The sequence below is a fragment of the Apis laboriosa genome, unplaced genomic scaffold (assembly GCF_014066325.1).
Source record: "Apis laboriosa isolate Shangri-la unplaced genomic scaffold, ASM1406632v1 scaffold35_cov144, whole genome shotgun sequence".
NCBI lineage: Eukaryota > Metazoa > Arthropoda > Insecta > Hymenoptera > Apidae > Apis > Apis laboriosa.
The window spans coordinates 1,469,419-1,483,382 of NW_025222966.1; the positions used below are offsets into that span (position 1 = coordinate 1,469,419).

Sequence of the window (13,964 nt, forward strand, 5' to 3'; positions counted from 1 at the left end):
AATATACTTACATTATTATTATTCATCTTTGCACTGTGTTTTATTAATTTCAATTGGAATGCTGTTTAAAAATAAATTAATGTAAGTTAAAGGAAAAATCTAAGGATTTAAAAATTAATTATACAATTGAAGATAAATAGACTGACAATTATTGCTCACTAAATCAATATAATTAATTAAATTTAAAATGTTGTCATATTTATTTCTAAATGATAACTAAATTTATTAAATTATTAAATTATTATTTTTAAATTACATTTGTGCATGTAAAATATGAATAGTGTGTAAAATAATTATACGTCTTTGTAATTAAAATTCACAAATTTCATTTGCATATCATATTAAATATTTTATCTCTATTTTTTTTAATTATTTTTTTTCTATTTTTCGATCAAAAGTTGAATTCCATTGAAATTAAAATAAGGTGATTTTAATTTGATAAAATCTATTATTACTTTTTCAATACAGTTGAATGACTATAGAAATATAATCATATTTCTATAGAACTTATAGAAATTTGATAATTTGTGTCAATATTTATATATTGATACAATTATATTAATAGATTTATGTATAATTGAAATTAATTAATATATATATTATGATTTATGTTTAATAACTCTTTGATTATTAAAATGAATGTTTCCAATTCTATTTTAATATATTTTATATATAATTTTAGATTTAAATCTTACCTTTGATATATTATTAAAGATATTGTAGTATGAATTTATGTGCAATTTATGTATGAATTTATATTCTAATTACATTGTCGTTAATTATATGAAATATTTTCATTAGAATCATATAAATATAAATGAGCATTTTTTTAAAACTGCTATATAGATATAAATTAAAATAAATAATAATGAAAGTTTTAAATCGAATTAATTTACATAATTAATAATTAAGTATTTCCATGCTTATTCGAGTGACAAATTAATTAAATAATAATTATATTATTAAAATAATTATATCGTAAGAATTTTAAGAATTCTGAAAATGGTCTCATTCGCTAAAAGAATTGAAGTTTCTCAAAGTTTATAGATTTATTATTTTTATTATTTTTTATTATTTTTATTATTATTTAGATCCTCGTGAAGAAGAAAGATTTGAATTCTTGTCGATCAATTGGTTTTTTCCATTATGAAACTAGGAACTCTAAAAAAAAAATTTTATATCAATAACATATTTCAATAATATGTATATTATATAAATTTCTTTAAAATAAATTTTGAATTCACCGTGTCGGAAAAAAACAGAAGATCATATTTTCAATAATGCAAATGAGAATCGATAGAATAATAGAGATGCATAAAAACATAAAAATCGGCGCAGCTTCATGAATCGATAGAGGTTCAGCAATAAGTAGGTTATTTGGACAAAAAGGTTTTCTAGCCGTCCATCGTATCAATTCACGTTTCTGGATACCCACATTATGAATTTTAGTTAAACTAAAAAAACAATTAATTTTCAAATTTTATTTTTAAATTATTCTCTTGAAACCGATGATTTCAAGTATTATAATTTAATTTTTTACTAATTAATAAATGAACATATTTCGAAAAAAAGAATTATTAATTTGTCCTAAATTTAAATAAGTATAATATTTCTCAATTTTTTAATAAGTTAATATGATATTTGATACAAAAAAAATTATTTTTAAATTTTTTATAAAAGTTATACAAAATGCAATTAAAACGATTTCAAAATATTGCTATAATTTTTTTTAATATTCTAATTAATATATATTCTTTTAATGTATAATAATTTCATTTCGTTTTAATTCAAGTTATATCCATATACGCATAAATATATTACAATAAATCAATTAAGAATATATAACATTCATACCCTACTTTCATAAGTTCGGTAAAAGGACTGTGGTGTCTTGCATAAAATGCGAGAACAGCACGGAATAAATGAACTTCCGTGAGTTCGCAAATACTTCGATGATTGAACGTGTGTTCGATGTATGGATAAGCAGAATCGGTCATCGTGTGATAAGCTAAATGACCCTCCGCCACACGATTAAGTCCCTCTTTCAGGGGCAAATATTTATACGATTCTGGTATTTTCGTCCAACAATTGTCATAAAAGTATTTCACTTCCTTGTCTGATACCTACATATTAATTTTAAATAAATGCATTTGAAAGAAAAAAATATTGTTTAATCTGTCATGGAATGGTCAATAATATTTAAAATTATAATAAGATATTCTTTGTAATAAAAATCATTATAAAATATTACAATTGCAGATAAGTTTTATTCCATTAGTAAAATATTTTTTTTTAGTAATTTTTTATTAACATTATTATAAATATCATATGCATTTATATTGCATCGTTTATTTTATTATTATATTTATAGAAATTTTTATATTTTCGTTTTTTAAAAAAATTGTTTCAATAAAATATATAATTTTGTTTTTTTTTCTCTTATTTTTTTTGGAAAAAAATATTACCTGAAGAAAAGAACGAATGTACGGCGTAGGTTCTACTGCAAGTTTCAAATTACTTTTTGCCAAATTAATTAAAGAATCATTCATCTTCTCCTCCTTATTTTTCAAACGACTTGATACCACACTTGCAGAGTAATAATTCAAAATTAACAAACTAAAAAATAAAACTTGTAGAAGCGCGATCCGACTTGCGCAGCGAGTTGGAATAAATGCAGAACCTATGAAAGAATTTCGTTTTAAAAAATTTAATAAGCTTTCTTAATTGATTTTTTTCAAACGTATTATGAGTTTTTATTTTAATCCTATACCTTGTTGTGACAATGCTCCTATTGTGAGCAAAACAGAGAGACCGTAAATCTCTGTGGGGGTACGAATATTTTCTAATTTTAAAAAGATAATTAAAATTGTCGTTACGACTCCTATCATGGCAAGTATCACATACCATACTTTCACGGATAAGGGTTTTAGAAATTGACCTGGTTTAATTTTTGTTGAAGAAATCGTACGAAACAAGAAACACGATCTATGACAATGAAATATTAATAAATTAAATTTTTTAAATCAATAAATATGGTTTAAGAAATACCATGATAAAAATTTTTATATTATATAATTATATTAAAACTATGAAATACGAAATTTTAAATGTGAATGAGTTACATTTAATAAAAAAATATATATTAAACATCGATATTATAAAAAATTAAAAAAAATAAAAATAATAAAAAAACATAAGAAATTTGAAGATCTAATGATTTAATATTTTTCTATTTTTTATATTATAATTCTATAGATTAGAAATATATCAAAATTAAAAAACTATAAATAAATAATATATTTTAAATAATTTTTTATCAAATATCAAAATATTACATATTTTTAAAAACATATAAATAATATTATAATACTATAAATATATACTATATATGTATATATATGTATATATATGTATATATATGTATATGTATATATTATACATGTATATACTATATATATACTATATATATATACATATATATATACTAATTAATATATATATATATATATACTATATATGTATATACTATACATATAATACTATAAATAAACATAAATGAAAGATGTGAAGTGAAAAAGCTAGACAGTAGTATATACCGTATTGGCCAGACTGCTTTAATTATATCACCGTTATGTAGTCTGTCAACTTTCATCGCGACTGGGCTTGCTGAAAAATCTATCAGCTTTTTTTTAAAAGCTGCGAAAATAGGACCAGAGTTATCGAATCTTCTTTGAGCGTTTATTTGTACAATTTCCATACTGTAAACCAATAAACAATAAATAAATTTCCAAAGATAAATCAATAAATAATAGCTATTTATCTCTATATTTATTTATAATAATTCAGTTAGTTAAAAAAAACTTTATTTAAATTAAGATAAAAAAAAATTTTTAAATTTATTATTATGTTTAACTATATTAATAATTAATATAAAAAATGAATTGAATTAAAATTTAAAATTATTGATATAATTATTTGTAACTTCTATTTTTAAAAAAACATGTTTTATATTTAAAAATAATAAAAATTATTATATTTAATGACTATTTTTAAGATAAAAAAAAAATAAAACATTTTTATATTTAATGTTTACAAATTTATTAATTTTTACGTGAAATTAAAGATGTCAGACACGTGCTGCAGTAGTATATATAAAAATTTCGATCGACCATATTTCGATTTCATGCTATATTGTAACATCATATCGTGAAGTGACATATTTTTTGGTTTAAAATTAATCTGTAAATTTTATAATTATTTGATTTGTATATTATTTTAATATATATTTTTTGTTTGAAATTACTTAAATTCTAAATTCAAAATTTTAATTTTATTAATAATTTTATTATAATAACTATGAGACTTTAAGATAACTTACTACAATTCCAACTTTAAGTTTCATTCCATGCAAATTTGATCTTCTCGCGAATTTTGATTGATTTAAATTAACGTTTAATCCTGTTTTAAAATTCCACATTCCAAAATATGTTACATTCATTGATCCTCCTCGATCTTTACAAGGATTATATACATCGTATAAAATATAATTATCTGCTGATGGCACAGCAATTATAACATCAGTAGAGACAGTAAACGTTTCATCACTTAATATTTCTAATACATGACTTAAATTTGAACCAAAAATTAACCATTTATGCATTTCATCATACATAGAATATTTAGTTGCCTACATAAGTATAATAATAAAATATAATCTAGATATTTATATTTAACAATTGACAAATTGAAATTAATATTATTATGATATTTTTCTTATTTAAAAGTTATGAAATTTTTGAATTTTTATTAAATAATTACAATAGAATAAACTATTTTTAATTTTAATAATTCTTGAATAGTTTGAATAATTTTTTATTCATTATAATAATGAAAACTATATTTAGAAAAAGAAATATATCGAATACATAATTTGAGGATAAATATAATATACATGAAAAATATGACAAACAAATATGACAATATTGAAATATCATAACATTGATGTTTCAATATTTCAAAAGATAAATTACTTACATCTATCAAGATTCTTCTGTATCGACTACGATCGCATCGAGAATCCAAAAAAATACCTAATCGATGGTATTCTGCTCTTAGAACTTTCTTAACATCTAATCGCAATTCAACCGTTGAATTCAACATTGAAATATACGTAATATACATATCGTTGAATGTTTTTGCAAGTTTAAAGTTATCTGATTTTTATGAAATAAAAAAAAGATTTTATATACGTTCGAGTTTAAAAAATATTTTTTATAAAATGTTTGCTACGCACTTTCTAGATTGTCACAAGAAAACCCGACGATCCGTTCCACTTTTCTGAATGTAAAATAATCACGGATAATGTTATTTTCATTAACACAAAAAGTAACTATTAATTGCGCTATTAAAAGCAACAAGAAATACGCTCGATTCATTGTACAGAATTATCTCATGTAGGAACGTTCTCAATACAATATTGAAATCGGTCTTGCGCTGATATTCTCTATTGAATATTCCATTATCTCGTTAATATTGTATTTCTATATTTATTAATCTCAACTACCTTGAATTATTAATATACCAGCCGTTTACATTTCTTCATAAACGTCCACGTTTATGATCCATCATTTTTTTCTGGATAACATAATATTCGATATGATGAAACAAAATACACAAATTTCAAAATAATCAATGTAACATTTATTTTCGCTTCATTTTGCAAAAGTACGCGAACGAGAGAAAGTATCACCAGAACGTGCCATTTTAATTAATATAATTTGTACTTTTCATGCACGATATGAAACGATAACGCTTCACCGGCTTCGATCTCGTTCATCCGATTTATTAAAAAAAAAAAAACAATAAAATTCAAATAACACTGCGCACGCTGCATAAATAAAGTACTTGTAAATGACTAGTACAGATTATTTCGATGTCGCAAATACACGATCATTTACCACAGAAAATGCAAATTTTGTATCCATTATCATTTATTTTATTGCGAACGGAGGCGCTTCGTTTGTAGTTAAATAAAATTTTCCCCGTAACCTAAAGTGATTAAAATAAGACATAATTGTATTTAAATAATATAATATATAATCCAAAATTAAATATATAGATAATATCTTACGACGTGGATGCGTATTCTCCCATTAAAACGATTGGATTGTAATCGCAATGTCCCTCTTTGTATTTTTCCCAACTTTCACAGGTTCTTGCCTTGAAACCAGATGTACTTCCTATACTCTCTGTCATGTACTGATGAGCTCGCGAATGGCTGCAGTAAGCTGACAAATATTTGATATTGTTACTTAAAAATCGATCAAATATTTTATAATATATTTATATTTTTATTGAACATTTATAATATATATTTATATTGTTATGGAACATTGAATTAAAAAAAATAAAATTTTTACTTCTTGTCGGTAAAAACGAACACCCAGGCTGTGGAAATTTTCCATTATTAGGATAAAAATCAGCATGACCAAGTGGAGCCAAAAATCCAAATGCAGGTCCGCTTGTATGAATTACATCCACGAATTGTGCATCAGTTGGATCTAATCTGAACTCTGGATCAACAATCCCAGGAAATGTCTCGAATAATGGACTAGCTGGATCTAAACCTTTGAATTGTATCGTAATCATAATATTAATAACAAGAAATTTATAAACTAAATATCTTACTAAATATAATCCAAGGATAATCTGTAAGTCACGAAATATTTTTTAAAATATCATAGCTATCATTCTTAAAATAAATTTTAATTTAAACATTATATTAGCAATTTAAAAAGATAATAGAATGATCTTGATAGTTAATTTAAAAATAATCAGTTATTCCACAAAGAAAATAGTTAATTTTTTAAAATTTTTTACATCGGGAAAAGAATCACAAATTATTTAAATATTTAAATATCACAAATTATTATATATATAATATATTTATATTATATTATAATTATATATATAAATATTATAGCAAATTATAAATTAAAAAAAATTGAAATGCTATAATGAAAACATACCTGTTATTCTACCAATACGCCCGTCCAGATAAGCTCCAGCAAATCCTGCAACATGTGATCCTAAACTGTGACCACTAATGTGAACATCCTTGTATTCAAGATTCGATTCGCGATTTAAAAATTCCAGGAAATCTCCGAGAAATTCACCCACTCGTCGCGTATTGTTCGCTGCCATCGGATAAACATCAGCTGCCAAAGCACCCCATCCGACGACTATCACGTTTACATCTTCATGAAGTAGATACGCTGAAATCGTAAATAATCATTTTTAAATGTACTAAAAAAAATTTAAAACATACAAGATTATATATATATATATATATATTATAATATAAAATCTTAAAAATATTTTATATTAGTTATTTAATTTATAATTATAATCTATTGCTATTAGTTTGATTATGAAACTAACCCAATATTCAAGTTTAATATTCAATATAGGAAAAGTCTAAAATTAAATGTAAAGAAAAGTATATAATTGCATATTAATTTATTCATAGGACATATTTGAAGAATCAATTTTAAAATCTAAAATAAATAGAGAAATTGATATTCAAAAATATTCATTGAGACTTATTTATTAAATTATAAATAAATTTAAATTTGCTTTAGATAAAGCAGGTCGCAGATAGAGTAAGGCCACTTTCTCCATTATACTATAGTCATATCTTAGCCTTGCTTCATCTAATATACGTCTTACGAATATATATTAATACTTTATATAATATGATTATAAATTAAATAATAATAGAAATATAAATTTAAATAAAAAAATCCATATTAATAGAAATACATACATTAATTTTTATTTTTAGCATTATATTTTTATATATCTTTAGATTATGAACTATATTTTGTAAGAAGTTTATAGAACTTGGAATGCTATTGATATGTAATAGAATAAAAGATAAAGTAATAAAATTAGATAAAGTATTAAAATTTTTGAATGATAGTATTTAAATGCATATTGGAAACAAACAGTGTATATTAGAAAAAAACAATTCATTGGCCAATAGACAAGAAAAATGATGTACATTCAAGTTCTAATTTAAGATTTCCCATAGTTACGTCAGGAATTTAGTCGCAACACAGCAAAACTTGTTAAGTGATCAATTAACTTGTTATCGTAATGACCCTTGAACCTGGCAACGTCGATTCCGTGTTTACCGAAACGGATTGACCCTGATTGTAATTAAATTTCATTGAAACGATGTCGACGCCATCGATATTTCTAGAAATTCCTTGAAAATCGTTTTTCCTTTTTCTTGTTTCATTCATTACTATATGTAATATTTTCTCTTCATTTGTTCATTTTCTTCCTTGATTTTTATTCTAATTAATTTTTCTTTAATCGTCGAAATAAACAAGACTCATTTTTACACATACCATCTATCAAACCTCGTACCCAAGCTTCGTTTCCGGTGTCGCTAAATCCGTGAATAATGAATTTCGTTGGACGACTTTCGTTGAAGTGAGATGCATAAAGAACCTCGGTGTTGTTTAAAAACAACTGTTCTTCACCAAATGGATTTTCTCTTTAATAATAAAAAAAAAATATTATATTTTTAAAAATGTTTTTAATTATTCGAAATATATATAATATTTAGAAATTTTTACTTTATACAAATTTGTACTTTTTACAAATTTGAAATCATAATAATATAAAATATTTCTGAGTTAACATTTTGTTAACTTATTATAATTTTTTAATTTTATAATATTATATACATTCATTGATATTAAATCCTTTTTGAAATTTTTTTATAACTCTTTGTTTGATTTTTTCTATAAAAAAATTTTTACAATTCTTATTGACAATTTTTTTTTATTAATTATAATTTCAAATTCAAAATTTATTAAAATATATTTTTGTTTATAATTTTTAATTTGAATATTGAGCAAAACTATTTTTTTGCTGTTAATAATTTGATTAATAATTTGATTTATATCACGAAAATATCAAGGATCAGAGTGACGAATACTCAAAAATGCTTCAAGTGGCGCCTCAATTTCCCCTTCTTTCCGATCAACAGCAAAAAGCAAAATGATGCAAAAAGAAAAAGAAAAGGAGGCGCGTCCGCGATATTCACGCATCGATGATAGTTAGTGGAGCGTCAGCGCTGAGAATAGAATTCGCCGACATGATGATTGCACGTATCATTAAAAAAATTGATGCATCGTTTATGAACAGCAAATGATAAGACTTGCCTCTGCATGGGCGAAAAATTCGCAGCGCGTTGCCAAGGAGAAACATAAATTTCTTAAACATTTCAAATTTGTCTCTTTTTTTTATCTAATTTGCTCTTTTATAAATCTTAAAAAAAATCGCAAATAACATAAGCATAATAATATCAAACTAATAATAATAATAATAATAATATTAATAATAATTTTTTATTCAAAAAATAGATTAGAAAATAAAATAAAAAATAAATTAATAAAAATGTTTATTAAATAAAATATTTTTAATGAAAATAAAATTTTTAAGCAATATTATATAAAATTTCTTAAACTTTTTTTTTTAAATTTGCATTTTTAATTTTGATTTAAAAAATAGGAAAAATAGAAGTAATTTTAGGAAATAAAATAATGTAAATAAATAAAAGATACCTATTAAATAGAATATTTGATGAAAACAAAATTGACCTTCAAACAATGTTATATAGAGTTTTTTTTTTTTTAAATAGATATCAATATCAAACATTATTTTTCACGATATATTCTATTTTAAGAACACAATTTCCTTAATTTCTATCGCAACTTTCTCCTAGATTATAAAACAAAAAAAAAAAANAAAAAAAAAAATTTTGAACTGTATATACCTGGTATACAAATTGAACGTAGCCGGTTCACGGGCAAGCCTGAATACAGATTTGATGACTGTTTCCACATCGTTCAGCAGCGTGTTCTGCGGATATGCATATGCTAAAATCACGAGGAAATAGTATTGAAAAAATAAAGAATCATTTAAAATTATTCAAGCAGATACACAATCACCTTAATTTTAAAAAATTACTTATTTTCTTGAGGTTTTTTTTATTATAAAACTTCAACAATAAAGTTCAATAAAATCACAATACTCGAGATTCGTAAGAACAACATTCAGTTCACTTTTAGTTGATTGTGGAACGTTGCGAAAAGATCCACGTGACTTCCTTTACCTGAGAGAACGACCGCCAGAAGGACGAGTGTTTCAACCGGTGACATGTCTCTCCACGCGATACCGCTCGCAGTTGCACTGGATTACTACTGTAGCCGGCTTAGCAGCGGACTACCATTCATCCTACACACGATTTCTCGTCTTTGATGTTCGATAAGCCCGGCAGCTACGTTCATTTGTTTAATTAATACGACAGCTGCTCGAACATGGATAGTTTTGTGAGTGGTTGCCCCTCCTCTTACAAATAGCCTTCATTCCGAACTCTTAATTTCGTAATTCTTATTACGACTTTGTCACGCGAGAAACACTTTTTGCACGCTTTTGTAAAAAAAAAATGTATCGATTATCGCTTAAAGAGTATATAAGTGTAGGCGTGTTTGTATATACTTACTATTACTAATAGATACTATTACTAATAGAATATTACTAGTGTTATTTAAAATTGAAGCAGAAAAAAGAAAAAAATGTTTATTTCCTCATTGAAAGACTTAATATGATAAAATTATATGATGTGTAAAAAAGAAACAAAATGATATTTTCATTTATGGAAATTACAAGTTTATTCATTTTGAATTAAATATTTATTATAAAAAATATTATTAAATATTAATGTATATTATAATCTGTTTTTACATTATTATTATTATTATTATTATTATTATTATTATTATTATTATTATTATTATTATTAATATTAATATTTGAAATGATTATTATTATATTAATAGATTTATAACTATTATTTTATTTATGGAGATAGGATAATTATTCAGATTGTTTATTACACATGTTTAATTTATATGAATTAATTTAATAATCAGGATTCTTATTATCTAGATATATAAATACATATTAAAATTATTATAAAAACTATGTATACGAACATGATTATGAATATTAATTATTATTCAATTTTAAAAATAAAAGATTAATATTTAAATAATGGATTTAAATTGATTAAATATTTCAATATTGTATATAAAATATAAAATTCGGATTTTAAAAGTTGCAATAAGATCTTAATTTTATATATGCAGCATATATATATATTTTTATATATTTGATTTATTTCATATAGATATTTTGATATACAATATTCTCATATATCTCATATAGTATATATAATATATAAATATATTGCAATAAAACTTTAAAATGTGATAAATGTATATATTTATTTACTCAATATTATATATTTTATATATTAATATATATTATATACTCAATATTATATATTTTAAGATTTTAGTGAAAGTATCAACTTATATTATAATATTAAAATATTTATTATTTTCTCTTTATTATTTAATACACATACAAACACATATATATATATATAGTATACAATTTAGTATTAGACAATATATACATTTGCTACAATAAGATTAAAAATATCAATTAAATAAAATAAATTTATTAAATAATATTAATTTAAAATTATGAATCGATTAGAACAGTTTTTTAATCACTGCGCTATAGAATTGCATTAATATCTATGAAAGATATTCTAATTATTGATTAGATTTGTTTGTATAAATATATTAAGGTTCGTGATGTTATCAGTGTATGACCTTCTTTTTCTAAAATCTGATCGTGATAATAGCAGAATTTTATAATGCTGTATATAACGTATGACAGTGATATATATATATATATTTTATATATATATATATATATATATATAAAACTATAGATTATATAATAATTTTAAATTATAATTTTAAATTATATCCAATTTTTTTAATAAAATAACATTCGATTCATTCTTGAATATATTTTGTTTTATATATTTCGTAGACTATATCTATTAACAGTAAATTAATTTTAATAGCAGATCATTTTATAAATTTTTAATAATAATATAAATATTATTTATATAATCTTCGATCTTTTATAATCTTTGTCTGGTTCCGAGAATTTTATTCCCTATTGCATAAAATAATTCAGAGAAATCGAAAAGAAAATTAAAAAGCCATTAATAGTATTTATATTTCCGTTCTTAAACTAATTAGAACATTATATAAATCATAATAAGTTCATTATAGATTTGAACTTCTTTCTATTTTTCTATTTTTTTTCTATTTTTTTCTATTTTTCTTTTTTTCTATCTGTATTGATGTGAATATGCTTTTTTTTTATTTAAATTTGATGGTTTGATTTAATTTAATTGTTATTTTCTTCAATTTATTTCAAAAACTAAAGATTTAATATAGAGAAAATCTAATCATATTATACTATAAAGAGCAGATTTTTTTATTAAAGACATCAAAGGAAGCTGCAAAACTTTATTGTATTTTATTTCTGTCTCATTTTACCTAACATGAATTTAAATTATAACTTAATAAATAAGTTTCAATCGATATTTTTGTATATTTTTGGAGTTTTTTTTGGCTTCTAGAATCAAGTTATTCCATGAATATATTAATGCTTTCACTTGCATAATCATCAATTCATTAAGAATCGATTTACTTTCATTTTCTGAATTTCTTGTTATTAATGCTCGCAATAATCATAAGATTTTTCAGACTTTTGTCGACTAGTTTTTTTATTTCTAATTCTAAATTGAAAGATCTTTTTATGCTTGTGAAATTCATTATATTCCACAATTATGTTATGTACATTAATTATAGATTCTGATTTATTTTGTATATGTTATTCTGAATTGAAATTCTGTATTCTTTGAATTTTTATGAGATTGTCTCGGATAGAAGGGATGAGCTACAAGAATTTATTGATTCTATAAATTACGAATTGACAAGATCGATTTTATTGATAAGAAATGGTTAACGAAAATTGAATATCTCTATCATTAATCAAATTATAATTATTTATAATATATTATTATAATATATTTATAATATATTATTTATACATATAATATATTTAATGACTTGTATGAAAATGAATATTAAATAAAAAAATAAAAATAATTATGATCATTAGAGCTACGGGACATTTATAAATCTTTGATTTATGAAGTTTTTGATTTTATAGGATAAATGAAAAAATTCTACTATATTTTTAATATCAAAACTTGAATTGCATATATTTATTTGCTTTAATTCTTTTTATTAATACAATTTCTTATATAATTTCTTCATCTCTGCATTTGTTTTGTATTAGTAAATAAGTCTTCATCTTATTTTTTTTAATTTTTGTTTCTTCTAATTCAAATTTGACTGTGATATAGACTTTTCTTCTAATTATTTGAATATATTTGCGTTGATTAACATTTCTAAGATGCTTTCGATGTCTGCTATTTGTTTTTTCAATTCTATGATACAAGAATCATTTTCAAATGAATTGAAAATTATTTTTCTTTTAATTTTCTGAAAATTTATTTTTTTTACATATTTGTATCATATCATAAATCTTTATTTCCATGGTATTCGTAGTCATCATATATAATATATCATCTGCTATGCTACAAGTCACGAAGTTATTGCTCGTATTCTATTTATTTTGATTTTTTTTTCTTTTTCTTTCTTTTATACTTCCTTCATCTTTTTATATTCTACTTTCGATTTATTCTGGATTGAAATTTAAACAATATATACATATACCGAATAGCTATACTTTTTCTTTGATTAAAAAAATTAATTAATTATTAAAATTATTAAAAAATTTCCTAAAAATTTCCTAAAATTTCCTTTTTGGATGAATTGTTATTTTTTTTTATCTTTTGAATTATTAGTAGCATTATTTTTTCAAAAAATTTGTCATCTAATATTATTGAAAATGAATTTATTATTAGTTTTTTATTAAAGATAATACAT

General features: G+C 22.2%; 2 protein-coding genes across 2 annotated transcripts; both read right to left on the reverse strand.

The window, feature by feature from the left end:
- Window positions 1-1,127: 1,127 nt before the first annotated feature.
- LOC122715458 (ionotropic receptor 75a-like) lies at window positions 1,128-5,532 on the reverse strand. The gene is made up of 10 exons (XM_043937673.1): window positions 5,294-5,532; window positions 5,035-5,213; window positions 4,379-4,687; window positions 4,112-4,239; window positions 3,597-3,758; window positions 2,771-2,985; window positions 2,466-2,680; window positions 1,855-2,123; window positions 1,245-1,454; window positions 1,128-1,161 (listed from the first exon to the last, which is right to left on the reverse strand). The coding sequence occupies exons 1-10, from the start codon at window positions 5,433-5,435 to the stop codon at window positions 1,128-1,130; spliced, it is 1,863 nt and encodes a 620-aa protein (XP_043793608.1). The 5' UTR covers window positions 5,436-5,532.
- Window positions 5,533-5,677: 145 nt separating this feature from the next.
- Window positions 5,678-10,378, reverse strand: LOC122715423 (pancreatic triacylglycerol lipase-like). Its single transcript, XM_043937606.1, has 7 exons — window positions 10,190-10,378; window positions 9,851-9,953; window positions 8,415-8,563; window positions 7,029-7,274; window positions 6,420-6,626; window positions 6,131-6,287; window positions 5,678-6,048 (listed from the first exon to the last, which is right to left on the reverse strand). Exons 1-7 carry the CDS (start codon window positions 10,233-10,235, stop codon window positions 5,991-5,993), a joined length of 966 nt encoding a protein of 321 aa, XP_043793541.1. The 5' UTR covers window positions 10,236-10,378; the 3' UTR covers window positions 5,678-5,990.
- Window positions 10,379-13,964: the final 3,586 nt, after the last annotated feature.

What these genes read in the sequence shown, in the direction of transcription:
- LOC122715423 (XM_043937606.1), bottom strand. Translation starts at nt 10,235, where the DNA reads ATGTCACCGGTTGAAACACTCGTCCTTCTGGCGGTCGTTCTCTCAG. An exon ending in GGTACGAGGTTTGATAGATG is followed by an intron (nt 7,275 to 8,414) that starts GTATGTGTAAAA and finishes TTACGATTTCAG; the next exon opens with CGTATCTACTTCATGAAGAT. An exon ending in GCGTATTGGTAGAATAACAG is followed by an intron (nt 6,627 to 7,028) that starts GTATGTTTTCAT and finishes TACAATTCAAAG; the next exon opens with GTTTAGATCCAGCTAGTCCA.
- LOC122715458 (XM_043937673.1), bottom strand. Translation starts at nt 5,435, where the DNA reads ATGAATCGAGCGTATTTCTTGTTGCTTTTAATAGCGCAATTAATAGTT. An exon ending in AGGAGCATTGTCACAACAAG is followed by an intron (nt 2,681 to 2,770) that starts GTATAGGATTAA and finishes ATTCTTTCATAG; the next exon opens with GTTCTGCATTTATTCCAACT. An exon ending in ACATTCGTTCTTTTCTTCAG is followed by an intron (nt 2,124 to 2,465) that starts GTAATATTTTTT and finishes ATTAATATGTAG; the next exon opens with GTATCAGACAAGGAAGTGAA.